This window comes from Salvelinus fontinalis, chromosome 26 (genome assembly GCF_029448725.1).
Source record: "Salvelinus fontinalis isolate EN_2023a chromosome 26, ASM2944872v1, whole genome shotgun sequence".
NCBI classification, from domain to species: domain Eukaryota; kingdom Metazoa; phylum Chordata; class Actinopteri; order Salmoniformes; family Salmonidae; genus Salvelinus; species Salvelinus fontinalis.
This window is the reverse complement of record NC_074690.1, coordinates 44,051,314-44,078,093: the sequence shown is the minus strand read 5'-3', so window position 1 is coordinate 44,078,093 and position 26,780 is coordinate 44,051,314. Positions and strand designations below refer to the sequence as shown.

Sequence of the window (26,780 nt, the reverse complement as noted above, 5' to 3'; positions counted from 1 at the left end):
CTACTCTTTTCTATTTTTACCAATGACCTGCCACTGGCATTAAACAAAGCATGTGTATCCATGTATGCTGATGAGTCAACCATATACAGTGGGGCAAAAAATATTTAGTCAGCCACCAATTGTGCAAGTTCTCCCACTTAAAAAGATGAGAGAGGCCTGTAATTTTCATCATAGGTACACTTCAACTATGACAGACAAAATGAGAAAAAAAAAATCCAGAAAATCCCATTGTAGGATTTTTAATGAATATATTTGCAAATTATGGTGGAAAAAAAGTATTTGGTCAATAACAAAAGTTTATCTCAATACTTTGTTATATACCCTTTGTTGGCAATGACAGAGGTCAAACGTTTTCTGTAAGTCTTCACAAGGTTTTCACACACTGTTGCTGGTATTTTGGCCCATTCCTCCATGCAGATCTCCTCTAGAGCAGTGATGTTTTGGGGCTGTTTTGCTGGGCAACACGGACTTTCAACTCCCTCCAAATATTTTCTATGGGGTTGAGATCTGGAGACTGGCTAGGCCACTCCAGGACCTTGAAATGCTTCTTACGAAGCCACTCCTTCGTTGCCCGGGCGGTGTGTTTGGGATCATTGTCATGCTGAAAGACCCAGCCACGTTTCATCTTCAATGCCCTTGCTGATGGTAGGCTTTGTTACTTTGGTCCCAGCTCTCTGCAGGTCATTCACTAGGTCCCCCTGTGTGGTTCTGAGATTTTTGCTCACCGTTCTTGTGATCATTTTGACCCCACGGGGTGAGATCTTACGTGGAGCCCCAGATCGAGGGAGATTATCAGTGGTCTTGTATGTCTTCCATTTCCTAATAATTGCTCCCACAGTTGATTTCTTCAAACCAAGCTGCTTACCTATTGCAGATTCAGTCTTCCCAGCCTGGTGCAGGTCTACAATTTTGTTTCTGGTGTCCTTTGACAGCTCTTTGGTCTTGGCCATAGTGGAGTTTGGAGTGTGACTGTTTGAGGTTGTGGACAGGTGTCTTTTATACTGATAACAAGTTCAAACAGGTGCCATTAATACAGGTAACGAGTGGAGGACAGAGGAGCCTCTTAAAGAAGAAGTTACAGGTCTGTGAGAGCCAGAAATCTTGCTTGTTTGTAGGTGACCAAATACTTATTTTCCAACATAATTTGCAAATAAATTCATAAAAAATCCTACAATGTGATTTTCTGTATTTTTTTTCTCATTTTGTCTGTCATAGTTGAAGTGTACCTATGATGAAAATTACAGGCCTCTCTCATCTTTTTAAGTGGGAGAACTTGCACAATTGGTGGCTGACTAAATACTTTTTTGCCCCACTGTACGTATCAGCAACCACAGCTAATGAAGTCACTGAAACCCTTAACAAATAGTTGCAGTCTGTTTTGGAATGAGTAGCCAGTAATAAACTGGAACATCTCTAAAACTAAGAGCATTGTATTTGGTACAAATCATTTCCTAAGTTCTAGACCTCAGTTGAATCTGGTAACGAATGGTGTGGCTGTTGAACAAGTTGAGGAGACTTGGTGTTACCTTAGATTGTAAACGGTCATGGTCAAAACATATAGATTCAATGGTTGTAAAGATGGGGAGAGGTCTGTCCGCAATAAAGAGATGCTCTGCTTTTTTTGACACCACAAAGCAAGTCCTGTAGGCTGTAGTTTTCTCTTATCTTGATTATTGTCCAGTCATATGGTAATGTTCTGCAAAGAAAGACCTAGTTAAGCTGCAGCTGGCCCAGAACAGAGCCGCACATCTTCCTCTTCATTGTAGTCAGAGGGCTGATATTAATACTATGCATGCCAGTCTCTCTTGGCTAAGAGTTGAGGAAAGACTGACCGCATCACTTCTTGTTTTTAGAAGAAACATTAATGTGTTGGGATTTCCAAATTGTTTGCATAATCAACTTACACACAGCACAGCACTGATACACAAACATTTACCCCACCAGACATGCCACCAGGGGTATTTTCGCAGTCCCCAGGTCCAGAACAAATTCAAGGAAATGTGCCGTATTATACAGAGCCATGAGTGCATGGAACTCCCTTCCATCTTATATAACGCAAGTGAACAGCAAACCTGGTTTCAAAAAACAAATAAAGCAACACCTTGTGGCATAACGCCTCTCCTCCGTGTGCCCTTCTTGTTGTGTGTATATACTGACATATGTGTTACTGAAAGATGCACACACACACACTACATGTTAATGTTTTTACACTGTAGTGTAGATGGACTGCGTTATGGACTGTAGCTGGACTGCTGTATGCCTGTAGATGGACTGTAGGTGGACAGCTGTATGGACTGTAGATGGATTATGGTATGGACTGTGGATGGACTGCCGTGTGGACTGTAGATGGACTGTAGATGGACTGCTGTATGGACTGTAGATGGATTGTGGTATGGACTGTAGATGGACTGCCGTGTGGACTGTAGATGGACTGTAGATGGATTGTGGTATGGACTGTAGATGGACTGCCGTGTGGACTGTAGATGAACTGTGATATGGACTGTAGATGGACTGTCCTGTGGACTGTATGGACTGTGTTGACTGTAGCTGGACTGTGGTATGGATTGTGTGGATTGTAGCTGGACTGTGGTATGGACTGTAGCCGACTCTGTGCTGATGCCTCAGTGCAGGTGTTGCCCTTGCTCTATTTCCTCCCACCTGTCTGTGACAAACCTCAGCAGGGATTCTCCAGATGAGAGGTGTTAAAGAGCTACAGTGTTGCCGTGCAAAGAACCTGTACTGCTGTGCAAAGACCCCTGACAAGCAGAGGACACAATATACCCTCCTTGAAACTCCTACCTTCCAAATTCACCTACTATTTTGTCTTGTACGTTATCCAGTGTCTCCTATTCCCCTCAAACAGCTAGCCAGCAACAGACACCCTACATTCACCACCTGCACCCTCTCCTTCTCACCCCCAACCCTCAAATAACTTAAACATCTACACCTGACCCCCCCCCCCCCATCCCTTCTATCCTGCATGGATTTCCCATAATTTCCCCCCTCCCTCTCCCTCCCTCTCTCTGCTGTATTAATCAGAGTGGTGTGGTGGTGTAATGTAACATCAGTGGGAACATGGCATTCCGATGTCACAGAGGTTATATTTAGACCAGGGGGAATGCAGAGCAGCTCTGGGGCTTATCCCAGGAGTCAGGGGTTAAGACACCCATTTTGTTTACCTGCTCTAACAGACACAGCAGGACAGGACAGGGCCCTGAGGCTAGTGATTTGGGATTTGAGAAATGGCTTGGGAATGTGATTGTCCAATTTTGACCCTGGACAAGAAGTGGACAGTCTCTCTCCCTCTCTTTCTCTTAATCTCTTTCTCTCTCCAACACCATCATCACCATGATAGGCCTACAGGGAGGTCAGTGACCTGGCAGTGTGGTGCCGGGACAACAACCTCTTCCTCAACTTCAGTAAGACCAAGGAGCTGATCGTGGACTAAAGAGAACAGGGGGGGGGGGGGGGCGAGCACGCCCCCATCCATTTCAACGGGGCTGCCGTGGTCGAGAGTTCCTCGGTCTAAACCACTAAGGACTTTAAAGGGTCCACTCACACGCGCACAGTCGTGAAGAAGGCGCGACAGCGCCTCTTCCCCCTCAGGAAGTTGAAAAGGTTTGGTATGGGCCCTCAAAATCCTCAACAAGTTATACAGCTGGACCATTGAGAGCATCTTGACTGGCTGCATCACTGCTTGGAATGGCAACAGCACCGCCCTCGATCGCATGGCGCTACAGAGGGTGGTGCAGATAGCCCAGTACTATATCAGGCGGTGTGATAGAAAGGCCCGGAAAATAGTTAAAGCTTCCAGCCACCTGAGGCATAGACTGTTCTGTATACTTCCACACGGCAAGAGGCACACTCACACACACTGACACTCTAACACACACATGCACATAAATGTATGCTGACTCTACACTAGGGTTGCACATTTTGGGGAATATTCAGAGGTGGAAACTTTCCGTGGGAATTAACGGGAATATATGGGAATTAACGGGAATATATGGATTTAACGGAAATATATGCATATTAATATTAATACCATTTAAATGTAGATGTTTTTTGCATTGGATATACTTACCATATCATATGGAGTCAGAAACATAAACCTTTTATCTTATCATAAGTAGACATAATTGCAAATTATTAAATCCTTCCAATAGAAATAGAAAAAACTATTTAGTTACAAATTGAACTTTAATTAAAAGAGTTGACTCTTCATATGCGATGATTTAACTGAACAACAAAAGGGAATATTGAATGATCCATCGCATCTCCCAAAAACATTTTCAACATACATCTGTAAAATGATACTCTAGAAACTAAAGCTTTGGTTGTCTTCCTCTCAGGCTTCCATGTCTTCTCCCTGAACCTCCTCAATGTCCACCTCTTGAACATCAAACTCTGAGGCCACATCTTCACTCTCACTTTCCAACCTTGTTGAGGATGGCTCGTTGTCAGTCTTAAAAAGCCTCAAATTTGCCCAGATGGCTACCAATTTTTCAACCCTTGTTGAAAAATTGGTCAGCCTGTTGCGTGGTGTGTGTGTTCCCAAACAAGGACCAGTTGCGCTCTGAGGCAGCTGATGTTGGTGGGATTTGGAGGATGATGGAGGCAACAGGGGAAAGAGCCTCAGATCCACAAAGTCCCTTCCACCAGGCGGCTGATGAGATATGTTGGCACGACTGCCATATTGCATCTCCATCCCAAAGCCCTTGCTTGGAAGTGTACTTCACCAGACTGCCAAGAACCTTGCCTTCATCCAGGCCAAGGTGGCAAGACACGGTAGTGATAACACCATAGGCCTTGTTGATCTCTGCACCAGACAGGATGCGCTTGCCAGCATACTTGGGGTCCAACATGTACGCTGCGGCGTGTATGGACTTCAAGCAGAAGTCTTCACACTTTTTGATGTATTTCAGAACTGCAATTTCCTCTGCTTGGAGCAACAGTGAAGTGGGAAGGGCAGTACGGATTTCTTCTCTTACATCTGCAAGCAGAGACTGAGAGGATGGCATTGTCTCCCTCAATCCGTGCAATGGCTACTGCTATAGGTTTCAGGAATTTCAGGCTGCTTACCACTCTCTCCCAAAATACATCATCCAGGAGGATCCTCTTAATGGGGCTGTCCATATCGGCAGACTGTGATATGGCCATTTCTTGGAGACACTCCTTCCCCTCCAGGAGACTGTCAAACATGATGACAACGCCACCCCAATGGGTGTTGCTGGGCAGCTTCAATGTGGTGCTCTTATTCTTTTCACTTTGCTTGGTGAGGTAGATTGCTGCTATAACTTGATGACCCTTCACATACCTAACCATTTCCTTGGCTCTCTTGTAGAGTGTACCCATTGTTTTCAGTGCCATAATGAGGAGCAGATTCAATGCATGAGCAGCACAGCCAATGGGTGTGATGTGAGGGTAGGACTCCTCCACTTTAGACCAAGCAGCCTGTGGTCCAAGGTCATTGATGACTGCCTTCAGCTCATCTGCATGTAGAGACCGGTGTGTCTGTTGTCCCTTGTGTCTGTGCTCTTGTAGATTACTGGTTGAGGGGTGGAGATGATGTAGTTAATTATTCCTTGCCCACGAACATTCGACCACCCATCAGAGATGATTGCAATACAGTCTGCTTTCTCTATGATTTGCTTGACCTTCACTTGAACTCTGTTGAACTCTGCATTCAGCAAATGAGTAGATAAAGCATGTCTGGTTGGAGGGGTGTATGCTGGGCGAAGAACATTCAGAAATCTCTTCCAATACAATAAAAAAAAAACCAAATAAAATTCAATGTACGAATAAATAGTTAAGCAGTTAGATTAAACAACTCCTTTGTAAGATAAATGCTTTAAAATGAAACATGTATGGAAACAAGTGAATTAACACTCCTCAGTTAGCAGGCTCAAGCAAGATAAAACCCACATGGTAGCAAAAACTAACTAGCAGAAAATGTTAACAAGTTAGAAATGATTTAAACACACTTTGCTGTAGGCTACTATTTACTAGTTAACAAAAAGTCATGTATGTCATATCAAATATATTCACCCACCGAGTATTGTAATCAAAACTTACCAGAAAGCATATAGTCCATGGCTCAGACAGTGTAGTAGTTTGGGCTCAATAGCATCTCATTAGTGTGCAAGATCTTGAGAATCAGTTGTACATGTGATGGAAGAGTGTGCTGCACATTAACCAAAATATGCCACAAGACCTAGAATTGCCTTATGTGTATGCCACAAAAAAGGTTCACTGTTAAAAGCAAACTTTTTTTGATGAATTTAAGCAAAATTCCCAAATTCTAGGGCTTTACTTCCCATGGAACATTTCCGGAAAGTTTTCGACCCTTTGCAACCCTACTCTACACACACATACACACACACACACTCCCATACAGTCAACATTTACGATGCTGCTACTCTGTTTATCACATATCCTGATGCCTAGTCACCTTACCGCTATGCATATCTGCCTCTATCACTCCAGTGTAAATATCCACATTGTAAATATGGTATTGGAACTGACCAGCTTCTTACTTTCTCGTTTTCTACTTATTTTTTATATTTTTTATTCTGCTGTGTTTTTACTTCACCGTAAGTTATTTGTTGTGCTACATTGCTATTGATTACTGCATTGTTGGTTTTGGAGCTTGCAAGAAAGACATTTCGCTGTACTTGTGCACGTGACATTAAAACTTGAAATGTTATTTTATAAAGCATTACTTTTCACATCATGCGTCACTGCATGACAGGCAGTAACTGGGATGTTTTCCTGTTATCCACACAGCTCTAAATATAGCAGTCTATGGTGCACCTGCTATTGCTGCCCCCCCGCCCCCTTGGCCCACAGCAACAGTTCCCCTTATAACTAGACATGCACCGGAATGGGAAGAGGCGGCCGTGATTGGCCTAGACCTGGGATTAAGAGTAGTAATAGGCCTATTTGCTTACATACACACACAGTGCACCCACATACAGTATACGCCACAGATAGATCCCTATACTGACATACACACACAGTGCACCCACATACAGTATACGCCACAGATAGATCCCTATACTGACATACACACACAGTGCACCCACATACAGTATACGCCACAGATAGATCCCTATACTGACATGCACACAGTGCACCCACATACAGTATATGCCACAGATAGATCCCTGTACTGACATACACACACACAGTGCACCCACATACAGTATACGCCACAGATAGATCCCTATACTGACATACACACACAGTGCACCCACATACAGTATACGCCACAGATAGATCCCTATACTGACATACACACACAGTGCACCCACATACAGTATACGCCACAGATAGATCCCTATACTGACATACACACACAGTGCACCCACATACAGTATACGCCACAGATAGATCCCTATACTGACATACACACACAGTGCACCCACATACAGTATACGCCACAGATAGATCCCTATACTGACATGCACACACAGTGCACCCACATACAGTATACACCACAGATAGATCCCTATACTGACATGTGCACCCACATACAGTATACGCCACAGATAGATCCCTATACTGACATACACACACAGTGCACCCACATACAGTATACGCCACAGATAGATCCCTATACTGACATACACACACATTGCACCCACATACAGTATACGCCACAGATAGATCCCTATACTGACATACACACACAGTGCACCCACATACAGTATACGCCACAGATAGATCCCTATACTGACATGCACACACAGTGCACCCACATACAGTATACGCCACAGATAGATCCCTATACTGACATGTGCACCCACATACAGTATACGCCACAGATAGATCCCTATACTGACATACACACACAGTGCACCCACATACAGTATACGCCACAGATAGATCCCTATACTGACATACACACACAGTGCACCCACATACAGTATACGCCACAGATAGATCCCTATACTGACATGCACACAGTGCACCCACATACAGTATATGCCACAGATAGATCCCTGTACTGACATACACACACACAGTGCACCCACATACAGTATACGCCACAGATAGATCCCTATACTGACATACACACACAGTGCACCCACATACAGTATACGCCACAGATAGATCCCTATACTGACATGCACACACAGTGCACCCACATACAGTGTACGCCACAGATAGATCCCTATACTGAAATGCATGCACACAGATTGGGATGAAAAAGCACAGTTGAAACCCATTGCAGAAGAACAAATGTGTTGAACATATTATTGCACTCAAGCTTGGACTTTACATAGAATCCTAGAATCCCTCTCATTCTTACTGTTGGTCTGAGCAGTGAGTGTAAACCAAGACAACAGAAACAGTGCCAGGGAAGTAAGTGGGTCGTGCAGATCTCCAAAAGAAACAATCCAACGCCAATCTTTATCTGAGACAATCAAATCTTATTGGTCACATACACATGCTTAGCAGATCTTAGTGCGAGTGTAGCGAAATGCGTGTGCTTCTAGTTCCCGACAGTGCAGCAATATCTAACATGTAATCTAACAATTCCACAACAGCTACCTAAATACACACAAATCTAAGTAATGGAATGGGATAAGAATATATACATATATGGATGAGCAGTGACAGAGCGGCATAGGCAAGATGCAATAGATGGTATAAAATACAGTGTACACATATGAGATGAGTGATGCAAGAAAACATGAAGGCAATGAAGTGATCGCATCATCATATTGTCTTGCATGGTCTTGAAGTGAGACTCCCCTTATGTGTCCATTTGATGACGTGTCATTGAGTCTCCAATAAAAGGTTATTAAACCGAGTAAGCTTTAACCGTACAGTTTGAGATATTGAGCGCCATAGGGCTCAATACCCTACTATAACATGCTAAAACATGAAAGTGGACAGTTTGGTCGAACCTCGCTCCACTCAGTTAGCTGTGGCATGCAGAGATAAAGGACGATAAGTCAAGAGCACATTCAGGTCTTGTTTGCTTGGATCAGGTCAGCCATCTTGGAAAAATACAAACACACACGCACACACACGAACGCAAGCACGAAAGCACACACACACACACACACACGCATGCACATGCAGAACATAGCCACGCGCACTAATCTATCTACCTAGCTGGAGTGGTGGTCTATAGGGATTCTGGAGGATTGACCAATTTCCATATGCACACAGACAACAGCTGGTTTACAGAGTCACACAGTATATGATCTCACACACACTCCCATCTACCCCTTTTGAACATGCATCTTTGGGGGTCAGGCAGCAAGCTAACACCCTGTGCCCCCAGACTGCTGCCCTTCCCCCTGGGATTAGGAGCTGTCTGTGTACCATCGTGTGACGGTAAGGCCATAGGAACTACGATAGCTATACCAATACTCACTGCATGGCTCCCTGTGGTAGGACAATGACATCACAGGGGAAGGAAGTGCTAGATTCTCCACAGAGGGACACACACGGTAGCCTGGTCCCAAATCTGTTTGTGTTGTCTTTCCAACTCCTATGGTCAGTGTCACGCTAAACAATACTCATCATGAGGAAAAGGCCATATATATTTATTTCAATGTTTAAGTGCCTCAATTGAATGAAAGCCTGCAGGTGTTGAGACATTCCAGACCCCACGTTCTCTACAGAGGTGCTAAAGCATCGTTCAGTGTATCAGCTCACCTCTTCTCTCCTCCAGCTTAAAGTTTGGCTCAATTCTATTTCAAACGGGATCAACGACAGGCAGTCTGTATTAATGTGTGCCAGTTACTCACCGTGCGGTAGACATGGTCGCTGCTGTCCTCGTACTTCTGCTGGATCCTTTCCTCCAGGAAGTAGATGCGGAGCTTGAGGCTGAAGTTCTCCTTCTTCAGGTCATTGAGGTGCTGCGAAAGAGTACGGTGACCGTTAGACATGTCCCTTATACGTCAGAGAATACGGTACCCATTTGACATGGCCGTATTACAGGAAAATACGTCAACCGTTAAAAAAAAATGTACATGGTAACCGTTTGAGATGTCCGTGATATAGATCAGAAAGTCCGGTAATCGTTAGATATGCTATCTTCTTCCCGGTGGGCGTAATACGTCAGTCATCGGTCTTGCGGTGTCAAGTGAAAAAACAATGGGAGAAAAAAAAGAACGAACCAAAGAAACACTACAAAAGTGGCTTCATGACCTCTTGGAAGCCACAGCGAATCCAAACACACACACTAACGCTAAAACACACAGACATGGGAGTGTTGTTGGGCCGTTTAGCGACGCAGAGGGCTACTCCGCGGCCCGGGCGTTCAGAGCTGTGGCCATGGCGGCTCCATGGTGGGTTCTGGAGAAGACGGGCCGAACACAGGAGCTTATTTTACTGACACAGACATGCCTGGAATCTCAGACAGCCAGGAGAGAGGGTGAGGGGGAAAGATAGAGAGAGAGAGAGAGAAGGGAGAGCGACTGTGGCGGGGGCAGTTATATGGGATGGCACGCACTTGTGACATGTAAGGCGATCATCCCAGAGAGAGGGAGAGATAGAAAGAGGTAAATAGGAAGAGGTGCTAGGTGGTCTGAATGATCGTACATATTCTCTCTCTGCCCCCCCCCCCCCCCCCCCCCCCCCGCCTTACTCTGTGTAAACTTTGAAGCACATGTGAATGACCAGCTGAAACTCTGTACCCTGACAACATCAATCTTATGTAACATGTCAGTAAACGTAAACTGTACCTTCCTATCCCACACTCTGTCCATTTGTCAGTATATCTGCGCACAGGCACATTGTATCTTAGGCCATAAATTTAAATCTATAGAAATCTCCCTTTTCACGTAGATCTACAATTGACATGAATGTATGATACACAGTGGTTTGAGTTACACACAGATTTCATGTTCGGACACGTAAACGGACTGTTGGGATGGACAGATACACTAGAGCAGGGGTGTCAAAGTCATTCGGCCTTCACCGAGGTCCGGAGTGCCACACTGATTTAAAAATCTATATTTCTGCCTGTACCCCTCTGAAGACACCAGATAGGTGTTAGTAATATGGTGTAGAGGTCGACCGGATCAGAATGGCCGATTAATCGGGGCCGATTTCAAGTTTTCATAACAATCGGAAATCGGTATTTTTGGGCGCCGATTTTTTTATTTTATTTAAAAAATTAAAAAATTGTTACACCTTTATTTACTCTTTATTTAACTAGGCAACACATTCTTATTTTCAATGACGGCCTAGCAACGGGGCAGAACGACAGATTTTTAACCTTGTCAGCTCGGGGGATCCAATCTTGCAACCTTACAGTTAACTAGTCCAATGCTCTAACACTGATTACATTGCACTCCACGAGGAGCCTGCCTGTGCCGCGAATGCAGTAAGCTAAGGTAAATTGCCAGACTAGTATTAAACTTATCTTATAAAAAATAAAAAACAATCAATCAATGGCTGTCATTGCTCCAATATGTACTTAACCATAAACATTAATGCCTTTCTTAAAATCAATACACAAGTATATATTTTTAAACCTGCATATTTAGCTAAAAGAAATCCAGGTTAGCAGGCAATATTAACCAGGTGAAATTGTGTAATTTCTCTTGCGTTCATTGCATGCAGAGTCAGGGTATATGCAACAGTTTGGGCCGCCTGGCTCTTTGTGAACTAATTTGCCAGAATTTTACGTAATTATGACAACATTGAAGGTTGTGCAATGTAACAGGAATATTTAGACTCATGGATGCCACCCGTTAGATAAAATACGGAACGGAATAAACGTTTTGTTTTCGAGGTGATAGTTTCCGGATTAGTCAAAGGTATATGGTTTAGAGAGAAATAGTCGACGCGTTATAATTCCTGTAATAACTTGCGGCTGAACTTGACAGGGGTTCCTTCGTTATTTTACCGTTCATGTCTTCCATAGAGAATGTCTTGATCTACTTCAAATAAGGTCTGTGTTTCGTGCAGGCTTAAACCGCCTCGACGTTTTGATACCCGTGTAAATCTCACTAGGATAAGGTAACGTTTGTCAACATATTTTCATAAATCCACTCTACAAAAAAAATTAGCTTCGCTTATATTTAGCCAATATTGATCAGAGTTACCTTGTCCTATGGATATCTACACAGTTATAAAATTGGCAAGGTGGTGTAAGCCTACACGAAACACAGACCTTATTTTAAGTGAATCTAAAAATATCCTATGGAATAAATGGGACCGCTTTTCAGATTTTGCTAGAAGGTGTCATGGGAATTATGACTCGCACTTTGGTCGTCAATTCTTACCATGCCCATTATTAAAATAGGATTTCCTGCATATAGAAATGACAGTTTTTGTTTTCAACATTCATCACAGGTAACTTAAACTTTATTCAAACAGTTGAGAGTATTTGTCTCCTAAGCAGACTCTTCAGTATCATTGTCACTTCAGAGCTGTTAAGTTAAAATAAAAGTGTTCATTGTTCATTCAGTATTGTTGCAGTTGTCATTATTACAAAAATGTGTGTGTGTGTGTATGATATTTATCTAAAAAAATTTTTTTTTAAATAAATCGGCCAATTAATCGGTATCGGCTTTTTTGTCCTCCAATAATCGGTATCGGTATCGGCGTTGAAAACTCATAATCGGTCGACCTCTAATATGGCGACGGCCTTCACCATCATAAACAAAACCAATCATATGCATGTAAGCACATTGTGTACAATGGCACACACTTTAAAGGAGATACACGTCCATTCGTCAGTGGATCATTGGCATTGCAGGTATTCATAAGGTAGGCCTAAACAATGACTCGCTGGCTTTTTTAAGGGTGTTCCGTTGGCTATACACTGACTCCCAGACTGATTGACTGCGTACCATCATCAAAAGTCAACCATGTCCCTCTGCAGATTCAGTGACAGTGTCCGTTAATGCTTAGAGTTACAAACAGTTTCTTAAACAATTCACCAGAGACACGGGCCAGGCACCGAGCTTATTTAACCACAACGTAACACGAGGAAGACATCACTGCTGCGTGTTTTAAAAAACAACAACACACACGTGGCGAGTTGCCGGGCCGAGTTAACTCCCACCACACACTGGACATTTACTCGTCGACTGGGGGGGTACAACAGCCACGAGGGCATGCCCTCTTCCTCACACAGTCACTTCCCCTCACACTTCCTCTGATCAATCAACCCGTGCATCACGGTTGACAACTCCACGGTGTCCCCCTCCCAGAGTGCAAAGAACCTCGGCGTGACCCTGGAGAACAACCTGTCGTTCTCCGCAAACATCAAAGCAGTGACTCCCACCTACAGGTTCACGCTCTAGAACGGGGATAGGTAACTTTGGGGGTGGGGGCCACAAAAACATCTGAACTCATCATGAGAGGTGGCAGTGGCTCACGGGTCTGCATACCCACATCCATAGCCACACATGCAGTCATGTGTTGGGGGGGGGGGGTGCATCCTTGCAAGCAAAACATTTTAGCTGCATCCCTCTTGACAAAGGAGGGACAAAAATACATTTTGAGTTCATTTCATGCAATTCTACTCATTTTGCCATGGGGCGGAGAGAATGATTTGCAGTTTTTAATATGATATCCGTGTGAGAGTGACTAACAAAATCAACGGGCGACCCCCGGTTGGTGGTTCAATCATGATTACTACATGATTATGTGTGTGTGTGTGTGTGTGTGTGTGTGTGTGTGTGTGTGTGTGTGTGTGTGTGTGTGTGTGTGTGTGTGTGTGTGTGTGTGTGCGAGCAGGCTTATATGTACACTGCATGCCTGTGTGTGTATCTTTGTGTGGAGGTGTAACTTCCTAAAGAGGCTAACGTCGGTGCCCATGAAAGAGATGGTCGCGTTGGGTCGCAACCCCTCTTTTAGAATGGAACCTCTGCTTTCGTGAGAAGCTGGCTGCACATCCCATTTAACCAGAGAGCAGCAAAGCCTCCAGAATAGCATTAAAGGCGGAGCATCTACATTCTATAAACTGAATGGTTCATGCATGACTCCCACTACTAAGCTATTTTGATTTGGAATGTGTTTGAACCATTGACTGTTGATCAAGTGATTTTGAGATTGATGAGCGAAAAGAGTTGGGGGAGAGGGAGAGGTCGGGAATTAGAGGACGAGTGATGTGTGGAATAGAGTGAGTGACAGAATGGGGTGGAGGGGAGGGGGGGGGGGTGGAATGGGAGGTAAAGTAGATCAGATGGAGAAGAGTGAGAAAGAAAGTACGGTGTGAGTGGCAGACAAACCGGTGTTCATATCACATGGTGTGGCATCAAATCAAACGTTTTTAAAACATGTTTTCTTTTTTTATGTGTTTGGCATGAATTCAGGGTCTAGAAATAGTCTTCTTTGTGACTTGGAGACAGATTATACGCTCTATAACTGGGACATGCATTAGCCCGAGGCATGCTGTGGAGAAGAAGCTGTGTTGGGTATTTTCCATCCCTCAGACAGTTTCCCCAGAACAAGTGCTTTAGCCAGGAATCTGAGCAACAACAAAGACTTTCCAACATTACACGTACACGATCGGAATGGCCGACCTGACCAGGAAAAACCTATCGCTAGGATTCAGTTTTTCCTGGTGAGGTCACGTGGTTAGGAAGAACGCAGGGTCTTTTTAGTTATCGTTTTTCCCCCAGATTTTCGTTGTGTAGACTGTTGTTTTCGTAGACTGAATCATTTACTTTAACATCCAGGCTCTTGCAACAGCAGCTGGCCTACTTGATCCGCACCTCGCAGACTTGTCGTCAGTCTGCTTCATTACAGTACATTTTGGGCCCACAAGATGGAGACAACAAGTTAACACAGTGAGGATACAAAAGTTTTGCCCATTGAATTATGCCCCGAAAGAGAAAGAGGAGAGCTCACCTGTTCAAACTCTCTCAGAGTGTGAGGTTGGAGAGGAGGAGAGTTGTCTGTTTTATCACTACATACATCTGCATCGAGAGAACATAAGAACCATTTTCAACTTCTTTAGTACATGGTAATTACGGTTATCACATAGGCAGGTAAAATTGCTATTGCAGTTTAGTCACATACTTACTACTTTACCCTGCAACTGTTTCAAGTTTCAGTTTCACGTTTTAATGTCCCATGCACAAGTACAGTGAAATGTCTTTCTTGGAAACTCAAAATCCAACAATGTAATAATCAATCAAAGTGTAATACCAGAAAAAAACACATGAGAAATAAGAAGAAATATGAACACAACAAGTAAGTAAGAAAACGATATAAAGGGTCAGTTCCAGTACCATATTTACAATGTGCAGGGATACTGGAGTGATGAAGGTAGATATGTATAGCGGTAAGGTGACTAGGCAACAGGATATAAGATAAACAGAGTAACAGCAGCTTGTATGTGAGTGCGTGTGCGTGTGTAGAGTCAGTATAAATGTATGTGCATATTATGTGTGAGGAACCAGATGATGGAGTGAGTGTGCGTGTTTGAGTGTGTAGGGCCCTGTGAGTGTGCTTAGAGAGGTCAGTAAAGATACAAGGTTATCTCAGATAGTCGGTGTAGCTATTTTGTTAGCTATTTATCAGTCGTATTGCTTGGGGATAGAAGCTGTTCAAGAGCCTGTTGCTGTCAGATTTGACGCCTGCCGTGCGGAAGCAGAGAGAATAGTCTATGGCTTGGGTGGTTGGAGTCTTTAACGATTTTCCTGGGTCAAAGCTTTGGGACAATCAGGAAGTCAAAATAAAAGGGGTTACCTGTCATGTGACCTGTGCTCCTGGATGAGGACTCCTCAGAGTGGGACACGGTGAGTAGCCTACACACACATAAACAGACACACACATATTTCACTAGAGGGGCTCTGTGGTCAATATTGCTTCACAGAAGTAGATCATTTTTTTAGCATACATTGTAAAATGGAACAAGAGGGAAAGGCAGAGAAAGGAAGAGGCTCCCCTTTATGATAACAGTACCCCCATTAACACATCTATGGGAGAGTGGGGGAGTCACACAGTGGGGGAGAGATTTGGGGGGGGGGGGGGGGGGGGCGGGGGGGGCGGAGGGTAAAGGATGAGGGTGTGGGAGGTTAGTGGGTAGGGTGGCAGACACATGGGGTCAGAGTTTAAACCTATCAGGAGTTCTCACCGCTGCATCCAGCTACTCCCCAAAAATTAACACCACACAGCTGCTGCTTTCAGTGTGTCATACACGCAGCCCCCCCCCCCCTCCCACACACTACCCACCATCCCATTGTGATGCGGGAAGGGGGGGTGATTTCAATAAAGATAAAGGGGTGAACTAATTAAAGACAAAGCTCACAGCCCCACTGGGTTTTAAAGCTGCTAACTTTTCAATGAGGGATATCCTGTCCTTATTAGCCAAAGCCAGGAGGGACTGAACCAAACAGACACAGAGTAAAGGAGAACCATACATTGCTAATCACCTCTTCAGTTCTATTTTTGACTAAGTCTATCTCTAAAATCGTATTTTCTTAATGCGGTACCTAACCTTTTCTGATATTAATACCATAGCATTGTTGCCTTTTATATCATTTTTTATTTAACTTTTATTTAACTAGGCAAGTCAGTTAAGAACAAATTTTGATTTACAATGACGGCCTACCAAAAGGCAAAAGGCCTCCGGAGGGGACGGGGGCTCGGATTAAAAAAATATATATACACTGCTCAAAAAAATAAAGGGAACACTTAAACAACACAATGTAACTCCAAGTCAATCACACTTCTGTGAAATCAAACTGTCCACTTAGGAAGCAACACTGATTGACAATAAATTTCACATGCTGTTGTGCAAATGGAATAGACAAAAGGTGGAAATTATAGGCAATTAGTAAGACACCCCCCAAAACAGGAGTGATTCTGCAGGTGGTGACCACAGACCACTTCTTAGTTCCTATGCTTCCTGGCTGATGTTTTGGTCACTTTTGAATGCTGGCGGTGCTCTCACTCTAGTGGTAGCATGAGACGGAGTCTACAACCCACACAAGTGGCTCAGGTAGTGCAGTTCATCCAGGATGGCACATCAATGCGAACTGTGGCAAAAAGGTTTGCTGTGTCTGTCAGCGTAGTGTCCAGAGCATGCAGGCGCTACCAGGAGACAGGCCAGTACATCAGGAGACGTGGAGGAGGCCGTAGGAGGGCAACAACCCAGCAGCAGGACCGCTACCTCCGCCTTAGTGCAAGGAGGTGCACTGCCAGCGCCCTGCAAAATGACCTCCAGCAGGCCAAAAATGTGCATGTGTCTGCTCAAACGGTCAGAAACAGACTCCATGAGGGTGGTATGAGGGCCCGACGTCCACAGGTGGGGGTTGTGCTTACAGCCCAACACCGTGCAGGACGTTTGGCATTTGCCAGAGAACACCAAGATTGGCAAATTCGCCACTGGCGCCCTGTGCTCTTCACAGATGAAAGCAGGTTCACACTGAGCACATGAGCACATGTGACAGATGTGACAGAGTCTGGAGACGCCGTGGAGAACGTTCTGCTGCCTGCAACATCCTCCAGCATGACCGGTTTGGCGATGGGTCAGTCATGGTGTGGGGTGGCATTTCTTTGTGGGGCCGCACAGCCCTCCATGTGCTCGCCAGAGGTAGCCTGACTGCCATTAGGTACCGAGATGAGATCCTCAGACCCCTTGTGAGACCATATGCTGACACATGCACATTTGTGGCCTGCTGGAGGTCATTTTGCAGGGCTCTGGCAGTGCACCTCCTTGCACTAAGGCGGAGGTAGCGGTCCTGCTGCTGGGTTGTTGCCCTCCTACGGCCTCCTCCACGTCTCCTGATGTACTGGCCTGTCTCCTGGTAGCACCTGCATGCTCTGGACACTACGCTGACAGACACAGCAAACCTTTTTGCCACAGTTCGCATTGATGTGCCATCCTGGATGAACTGCACTACCTGAGCCACTTGTGTTGGTTGTAGACTCCGTCTCATGCTACCACTAGAGTGAAAGCACCACCAGCATTCAAAAGTGACCAAAACATCAGCCAGAAAGCATAGGAACTGAGAAGTGGTCTGTGGTCACCACCTGCAGAATCACTCCTGTTTTGGGGGGTGTCTTGCTAATTGCCTATAATTTCCACCTTTTGTCTATTCCATTTGCACAACAGCATGTGAAATTTATTGTCAATCAGTGTTGCTTCCTAAGAGGACAGTTTGATTTCACAGAAGTGTGATTGACTTGGAGTTAGATTGTGTTGTTTAAGTGTTCCCTTTATTTTTTTGAGCAGTGTATATATATAAAATATAGGACAAAACACACGTCACGAAAAGGCCTAACAAGCAATAGAATAAAAGTTACAGCAAGTTTACTAAAGAAGAATGAACTGCCACACATGCCACAGTTCTATGATTCTATGCCATAGACTGTTCCTGAAAAAGTTGTTGGGCCAGAAAATAACCTTGTAGTTTTTGGACAGCTGAGCAGCTGATATCTGATTAGTGAGATTATTATTATTTTTTAATTTAACCTTTATTTTAACTTGGTAAGTCAGTTAAGAACAAATTCTTATTTACAATGACGGCCTACCAAAAGGCCTCCTGCGGGGACGGGGGCTGGGATTAAAAATAAATAAAATGAAAAATATAGGACAAAACACGCATCACGACAAGAGAGACACCACAACACTACATGAAGAGAGACCTAAGACAACAACATAGCATGGCAGCAGCACATGAAAACATAGCATGGTAGCAACACAACATGACAACAACATGGTAGCAACACAACATGGCAGCAGCACAACATGGTAGCAGCACAAAACATGGTACAAACATTATTGGGCACAGACAACAGCACAAAGGCAAGAAGGTAGAGACAACAATACAACATGCGAAGCAGCCACAACTGTCAGTAAGAGTGTCCATGATTGAGTCTTTGAATGAAGAGATAAAACTGTCCAGTTTGAGTGTTTGTTGCAGGTCGTTCCAGTCGTTAGCTGCAGCGAACTGAAAAGAGGATGTTTTACATGGACCTTTAACAGAATGTGACTGGCAGAATGGGTGTTGTATGTGGAGGATGAGGGCTGCAGTAGGTATCTCAGATAGGAGGGGAGTGAGGCCTAAGAGGGTTTTATAAATAAGCATCAACCAGTGGGTCTTGCGACGGGTTTACAGAGATGTCCATTTTACAGAGGAGTATAGAGTGCAGTGATGTGTCCTTTAAGGAGCATTGGTGGCAAATCTGATGGCCGAATGGTAAAGAACATCAAGCCGCTCGAGTGCACCCTTACCTGCCGATCTATAAATGACATCTCCGTAATCTAGCATGGGTAGGATGGTCATCTGAATCAGGGTTAGTTTGGCAGCTGGGGTGAAAGAGGTGTGATTATGATAGAGGAAACCAAGTCTAGATTTAACCTTAGCCTGCAGCTTTGATATGTGCTGAGAGAAAGACAGTGTACCATCTAGCCATACTCCCAAGTACTTGTATGAGGTGACTACCTCAAGCTCTAAACCCTCTCACCGGTAGAGAAAGGGGCATTCTTCTTAGCAAACCACATTTGCTAAGAAGGTATTCAGAACAAGGTTAAGGGTAGAGCACGCTTGTTGGACACTAAGAAAGGTTTGTTGTAGAGCGTTTAACTCAAAATCCGGGAAGGGGCCAGCTGAGTATAAGACTGTATCATCTGCATAGAAATGGAGCTTCCTGCTGCCTGAGCTATGTTGTTGATGTAAATTGAGAAGAGCGTGGGGCTTAGGATCGAGCCTTGGGGTACTCTCTTGGTGACAGGCAGTGGCTGAGACAGCAGAGCGGAAACCAGACTGCATACCAGAGAGAATACTATAGGCATTCAGATAACCAGTCAGTTTTTCCAACACTTTTGATAAACAGGGCAAAATAGAAATGGGCCTATAACAGTTAGGATCAGCTTGATCTCCCCCCTCAAGTAAAGGACATACTGTGGCTGCCTTCCAAGCAATGGGAACCTCCACAGAGAGGAGAGACAGGTTAAAAAGGTCAGAGATAGGCTTTGTGATGATAGGGGCATCAACCTTAAAGAAGAAAATATCTAAACCATCTGACCCAGATGTTTTTGGGGGTTAAGATTAAGGAGCTCCTTTAGCACCTCGGACTCAGTGACTGCCTGCAGAGGGAAACTTTGTTGCAGGGCAGGGAAAAAGAGGGAGGAGCATTGGGGCTAGTTGCATTAGAAGGGGTGGGAGATGAGGAAATGTTGGACGAGCAAGGAGGCATGGCTGAGTCAAATAGGAATCCTGACTTAATGAAGTGGTGATTAAAGAGCTCAGCCATGTGCTTCTTGTCAGTAACAACCACATCATCAACATTAAGGGACATGGGCAGCTGTGAGGAGGAGGGTTTATTCTCCAGGTCTTTAACCGTTTTCCAGAACTTCTTGGGATTAGACTCAAAGAGAGAGAACTGCTCCTTAAAGTAACTAACTTTGGCCTTCCGGATAGCCTGAGTGAACTTATTTTTCATTTGATTGAACGAGAGCCAGTCAGCCTGAGTATGCGTGTGGCGAGCCTTTCGCCAAATTCAATTCTTGAGGTGTAGTAACTCTGCCAGATCACGTTTGAACCAGGGGCTAAACCTGTTTTTAATTCTCATTTTCTTAATGAGGGCGTGTTTGTTAACAATACCACTGAAAATATAAAAAAATAAGTTCCAAGCGTCTTTGACGGAGGGGACCAAGCTGATTCTATATCAATTTACAGAGGCCAGGTCATGAAGGAAGGCTTGCTCATTGAAGTTTTTTAGCAAGCGTCTATGACAAATCAGGAAATGGATAGTGCTATCCGGGATCCTTGGGACGTACCTACCCTAAACCCTAACTTCTACCCTGATTCAGATTAATATCCTACCCATGCTAGATTACGGAGACGTAATTTATAGATCGGCAGGTAAGGGTGCTCTCGAGCGGCTAGATGTTCTTTACCAATCGGCCATCAGATTTGCCACCAATGCTCCTTAAAGGACACATCACTGCACTCTATACTCCTCTGTAAACTGGTCATCTCTGTATACCCATCGCAAGACCCACTGGTTGATGCTTATTTATAAAACCATCTTAGGCCTCACTCTGCCCTATCTGAGATACCTACCGCAGCCCTCATCCTCCACATACAACACCCATTCTGCCAGTCACATTCTGTTAAAAACCTCCACAGGATTGGTGGGACCCCCGCGGGACGGTTGAGCTAACGTAGGCTAATGCGATTAGCATGAGGTTGTAAGTAACAAGAACATTTCCCAGGACATAGACATATCTGATATTGGCAGAAAGCTTCAATTCTTGTTTATCTAGCTGCACTGTCCAATTTACAGTAGCTATTATCGTGAAATAATACAAAGCTATTGTTTGAGGAGAGTGCACAGTTATGAACTTGAAAATGTATTAATAAACCAATTAGGCACATTTGGGCAGTCTTGATACAAAATGTTGAACAGAAATGCAATGGTTCATTGGATCAGTCTAAAACTTTGCACATACACTGCTGCCATCTAGCGGTCAATATCTAAATTGCGCCTGGGATGGAATAATACATTATGGCCTTTCTCTTGCATTTAAAAGATGATGGTACAAAAAAATATACAAAAAAAAAACGTGTTTTATTAATGTGTTATATTCTCCTACATTTATTTCACATTTCCACAAACTTCAAAGTGTTTCCGTTCAAATGGTATCAAGAATATGCAGATACTTGCTTCAGGTCTTGAGCTACAGGCAGTTAGATTTGGGTATGTCATTTTAGTAGAAAATTTTAAAAAAGGGACGGATCCTTAACAGGTTTTATAGGTCCCCAAAGCACACACATCCCTGGGTTGCTCGTCTTTTCAGTTCGCTGCAGCTAGCGACTGGAACAAGCTGCAACAAACACTCAAACTGGACAGTTTTATCTCAATCTCTTCATTCAAAGACTGAATCATAGACACTCTTACTGACCGTTGTAGCTGCTTGGTGTGATGTATTGTTGTCTATACCTTCTTTCCCTTTGTGCTGTTGTCTGTCCCCAATAATGTGTGTACCCTGTTTTGTGCTGCTACCATGTTGTGCTGCTGCCATGTTGTTGTCATGAGGGGTGCTAACATGCTGTATTGTCATGTTTCTCTGCCATGCTATGTTGTTGTCTTAGGTCTCTGTTTATGTAGTGTTGTGTTGTCTCTCTTGTTGTGATGTGTGTTTTGTCCTATATTTTTATTAAATGTATTTATATTTTTAATCCCAGCCCCTGTCCCCACAGGAGGCCTTTTGCCTTTTGGTAGGCCATCATTGTAAATAATAATTTGTTCTTAACTGGCTTGCCTAGTTAAATAAAGGTTAAATGATAAAAAAAAAAAATTAAGCCAGACTCAAGTCCCAAATAAAATGTAACTTTATATATACATTACATAACCAAAAGTACGTGGACACCTCGACGAACATCTCATTGCAAAATCATGGGCATAAATATGGAGTTAGTCCCCCCTTTGCTGCTATAACAGCCTCCACTCTTATGGGAAGGCTTTCCACAAGATGTTGGAACATTGCTGCGGGGACTTGCATCCATTCAGCCACAAGAGCATTAGTGAGGTCGGTCACTGATGTTTGCCGATTATTCGATGGGGTTGAGGTCAGGGCTCTGTGCAGGCCAGTTATGTTCTTCCACACCGATCTCGACAAACCATTTCTGTATGGACCTCACTTTGTGCACAGGGACATTGTCATACTGAAACAGGAAAGGGTCTTCCCCAAACTTGGAAGTTGGAAGCACAGAAGTCTAGAATGTCATTGTATGCTGTAGCGATAAGATTTCCCTTCACTGGAACTAAGGAGCCTAGTCTGAACCATAAAAAACAGCCCCAGACCATTATTCCTCCTCCACCAAACTTTACAGTTGGCTTTTTGCATTTGAGCAAGTAGCGTTCTCTTGGCATCCGCCAAACCCTGATTTGTCCGTCGGACTGCCAGATGGTGAAGCGTGATTCATCACTCCAGAGAACGCGTTTCCACTGCTCCAGAGTCCAATGGCGACGAGCTTTAAACCACTCCAGCCTATGCTTGGCATTGCGCATGGTGATCTTAGGCTTGTGTGTGGCTGCTCGGCATAGAAACCCAGACAGTTATTGCGCTGACGTTGCTTCCAGAGACAGTTTGGAACTGGTAGTGAGTGTTGAATCTGAGGACAGACGAGTTTTACGCGCTACTTGCTTCAGCACTCGGCAGTTCCGTTCTGTGAGCTTGTGTGGCCTACCACTTTGCGGCTGAGCCGTTGTTGCTCCTAGACGTTACCACTTCACAATAACAGCATCTGTCTATCTTTCTATCTATCTACCTAAATGTATAGCTGAAAAATTTATTTGCCATTTGGGTCATTTCAAAGTGATAAAAATTAAGGTTTTACGAATTGTCTGTACAGCAGCTATATTTACACATTTACATTTACACAGATTTATCCAGGTTATTATGACGCATAGTCCAATTGATAATGTCTCTCCCTCAAGTTCTATCTGTTCCTATGATCCATCCACGACTACAGCAACACATCAACAATACATATCTCTGGCTATATCCATCTCCTTACAAACGAGACTCATTATAAATGAAAGTTGAGTGATGCAGAATAACAGTGTAATTTAGCTGGCAAATACGTGTCATAATGGTTAAAAATATTTGAGCCAGGCTGTCAGTCCATCTGTCTGTGACAGCTGATGATGCGCAGGGGCGCAGATTTTTAAACACTGGCGGGTCTGTTGTCAAAAAGTTGCTTTGATATTGCTAGTTTTGAGTTTCTGAATGAAAACTGGAGTTGGGGGTGATTTTCATTCAGCAAGGGATTAAGAATATTTTCTTGCTAGTTGCACCATAGTTTAGACTCCTCAGCACGACCAGTGCATGCTGGACGCTATGGATAATAATCCCGAAAGCCAGCTCTGTCTACTGGTAAGTGAAGCAACGAATTGCTTGCAAATGTGCATAGCCTACCGGTGGGTGATTAGCCTATAGCCACGGGAAGTAGGGATGCCCCTTGAAAAATCACAAAAGTAGTGCACTGGGCCAACTTTTCCAGGCAAGTGTTTGCACTGAAAGAGGTCAAGCAGATAACGGCACTATCGTTGGACAGCAAAAGGCTGCTTTATAGTTGAAATTGTCTATTTTATTTATTTATTTATTTATTTTACCGTTATTTTACCAGGTAAGTTGACTGAGAACACGTTCTCATTTGCAGCAATGACCTGGGGAGTAGTTACAGGGGAGAGGAGGGGGATGAATGAGCCAATTGTAAATTAGAATTACATTTTACTGCTGTTCATAGCTCACTCAACTAGTAAATTATAATTTTACAATAAAGTAGAGTACAAGCAAAGGAGAACACAAGCTTCTGATACTGACTGATCAAAGGGTGGCTGGCCTAGCTGCCGCTTGAGGACTCTGATAGATCACATTATTACTTCTTGCCTGGGTTTGTTTACATTTATGTCTTGCCTGGTTTTGTTTTGTCTCCCGACAGTTTGACATTGCATAAACACAAATGACATATATTAGACATACTGAGTCTGGCTTTAACCATAATCACAACCCTTACCTTTTATTTTATTTATTTATTTCACCTTTATTTAACCAGGTAGGCAAGTTGAGAACAAGTACCTGCTGGAGTGCTTGCTACAGGTGGGTGCTGCTATGGTGACCAGCGAGCTGAGATAAGGGGGGACTTTACCTAGCAGGGTCTTGTAGATGACCTGGAGCCAGTGGGTTTGGCGACGAGTATGAAGCGAGGGCCAGCCAACGAGAGCGTACAGGTTGCAGTGGTGGGTAGTATATGGGGCTTTGGTGACAAAACGGATTGCACTGTGATAGACTGCATCCAATTTATTGAGTAGGATATTCGAGGATATTTTGTAAATGACATCGCCGAAGTCGAGGATCGGTAGGATGGTTAGTTTTACGAGGGTATGTTTGGCAGCATGAGTGAAGGATGCTTTGTTGCGAAATAGGAAGCCAATTCTAGATTTAACTTTGGATTGGAGATGTTTGATGTGAGTCTGGAAGGAGAGTTTACAGTCTAACCAGACACCTAGGTATTTGTAGTTGTCCACATATTCTAAGTCAAAACCGTCCAGAGTAGTGATGCTGGACGGGCGGGCAGGTGCAGGCAGCGATCGGTTGAATAGCATGCATTTATTTTTACTTGTATTTAAGAGCAGTTGGAGGCCACGGAAGGAGAGTTGGGCCAGACGTATACAGAATGGTGTCGTCTGCGTAGAGGTGGATCAGAGACTCACCAGCAGCAAGAGCGACATCATTAATGTATACAGAGAAGAGAGTTGGCCCAAGAATTGAACCCTGTGGCACCCCCATAGAGACTGCAAGAGGCCCGGACAACAGGCCCTCCGATTTGACACACTGAACTCTATCAGAGAAGTAGTTGGTGAACCAGGCGAGGCAATCATTTGAGAAACCAAGGCTATCGAGTCTGCCGATGAGGATGTGGTGATTTTTTAATTTTTTAATTTTTATTTAATTTTTTAAATTTTTATCCCATTTTCTCCCCAATTTTCGTGGTATCCAATCGCTAGTAATTACTACCTTGTCTCTTCGCTACAACTCCCGTACGGGCTCGGGAGAGACGAAGGTCGAAAGCCATGCGTCCTCCGAAGCACAACCCAACCAGCCGTACTGCTTCTTAACACAGCGCGCCTCCAACCCGGAAGCCAGCCGCACCAATGTGTCGGAGGAAACACCGTGTACCTGGCCCCCTTGGTTGGCGCGCACTGCGCCCGGCCCGCCACAGGAGTCGCTGGAGCGCGATGAGACAAGGATATCCCTACCGGCCAAACCCTCCCTACCCCGGACGACGCTATGCCAATTGTGCGTCGCCCCACGGACCTCCCGGTCGCGGCCGGCTGCGACAGAGCCTGGGCGCGAACCCAGAGACTCTGGTGGCGCAGTTAGCACTGCGATGCAGTGCCCTAGACCACTGCGCCACCCGGGAGGCTGAGGATGTGGTGATTGACAGAGTCGAAAGCCTTGGCCAGGTCAATGAATACGGCTGCACAGTATTGTTTCTAATCAAATTAACATTAATAAATTAACATTAATAGTCGTTTCTTTTAAAATATAATCTTCTAACTCACACCAAAATCTTCTGACATAAGAACAGTCTCAAAATAAATAGTCACAACCACAAAATACACATTTGTTATCAAAATCTATCTTGAATCTGTGTATAATAAAGGTCTTTACAGGGTACATTCTATGAATGAGTTTGTATGATGCTTCTTTCACCTTATTAGATAAACAATATTTACCAGATAACAACAAAACTTTGTTCCAGTTCACTTGTCCTAGGGCTGCATTCCAGTACATTTTAGCAGAGGGAATAGTAACATTTTGACATAGTTTCCTTATATAGATGTGTTTTTGGGGAAGAACATTGTTTGCATCAAATCCATCAGCTAGTTAACTTTTTTACGACCAGCACTGTCCAGAGCTTGGGGAAAGGCAGCACTGTCCAGAGCTTGGGGAAGGGCAGGTGCGCGAGACAACTTTACCAGCATCATAGCGATACGTATCGATTAATCGTTGTGACATATGAAATACGAGTGATAGTGTAATCAATGTGTAATAACTAAGTAAAAAATGTATGTGCGTGTTAAATCATTAAGTGACGTGCAGCCATATTCAGGTCCTGATTGGTCAACAAGCTTATTTGACATGTATCTTTTTTGACATGTAAAGACTCAAAGGACGTTCCTTACATAGCATCCAAATGTTGACTCTATTGCACGTCTCAAGGTGTCATGTGACTGGCAGGCTGTTCTATTTGATATCGGTCAATTCCCTTGCTCTGACGTTGCGTGCCTCAACCAATGGTTGCGTGACACGTTTCAACTGTGACATC

The 26,780-nt window shown here is 44.0% G+C and overlaps 1 protein-coding gene across 1 annotated transcript in view; it reads right to left on the bottom strand.

The window, feature by feature from the left end:
* The window catches only part of LOC129824407 (myomegalin-like), a 75,963-nt gene that overhangs the window by 48,184 nt on the left and 999 nt on the right, over positions 1 to 26,780 (bottom strand). Inside the window, exons 2-4 of the mRNA XM_055884027.1 lie at positions 15,676 to 15,734; positions 14,833 to 14,900; positions 9,768 to 9,878 (exon numbers count right to left, since the gene is read on the bottom strand). Of these exons, the coding sequence (XP_055740002.1) occupies positions 9,768 to 9,878; positions 14,833 to 14,900; positions 15,676 to 15,734 (238 nt within the window). The remainder of the gene's footprint in view (positions 1 to 9,767; positions 9,879 to 14,832; positions 14,901 to 15,675; positions 15,735 to 26,780) is intronic.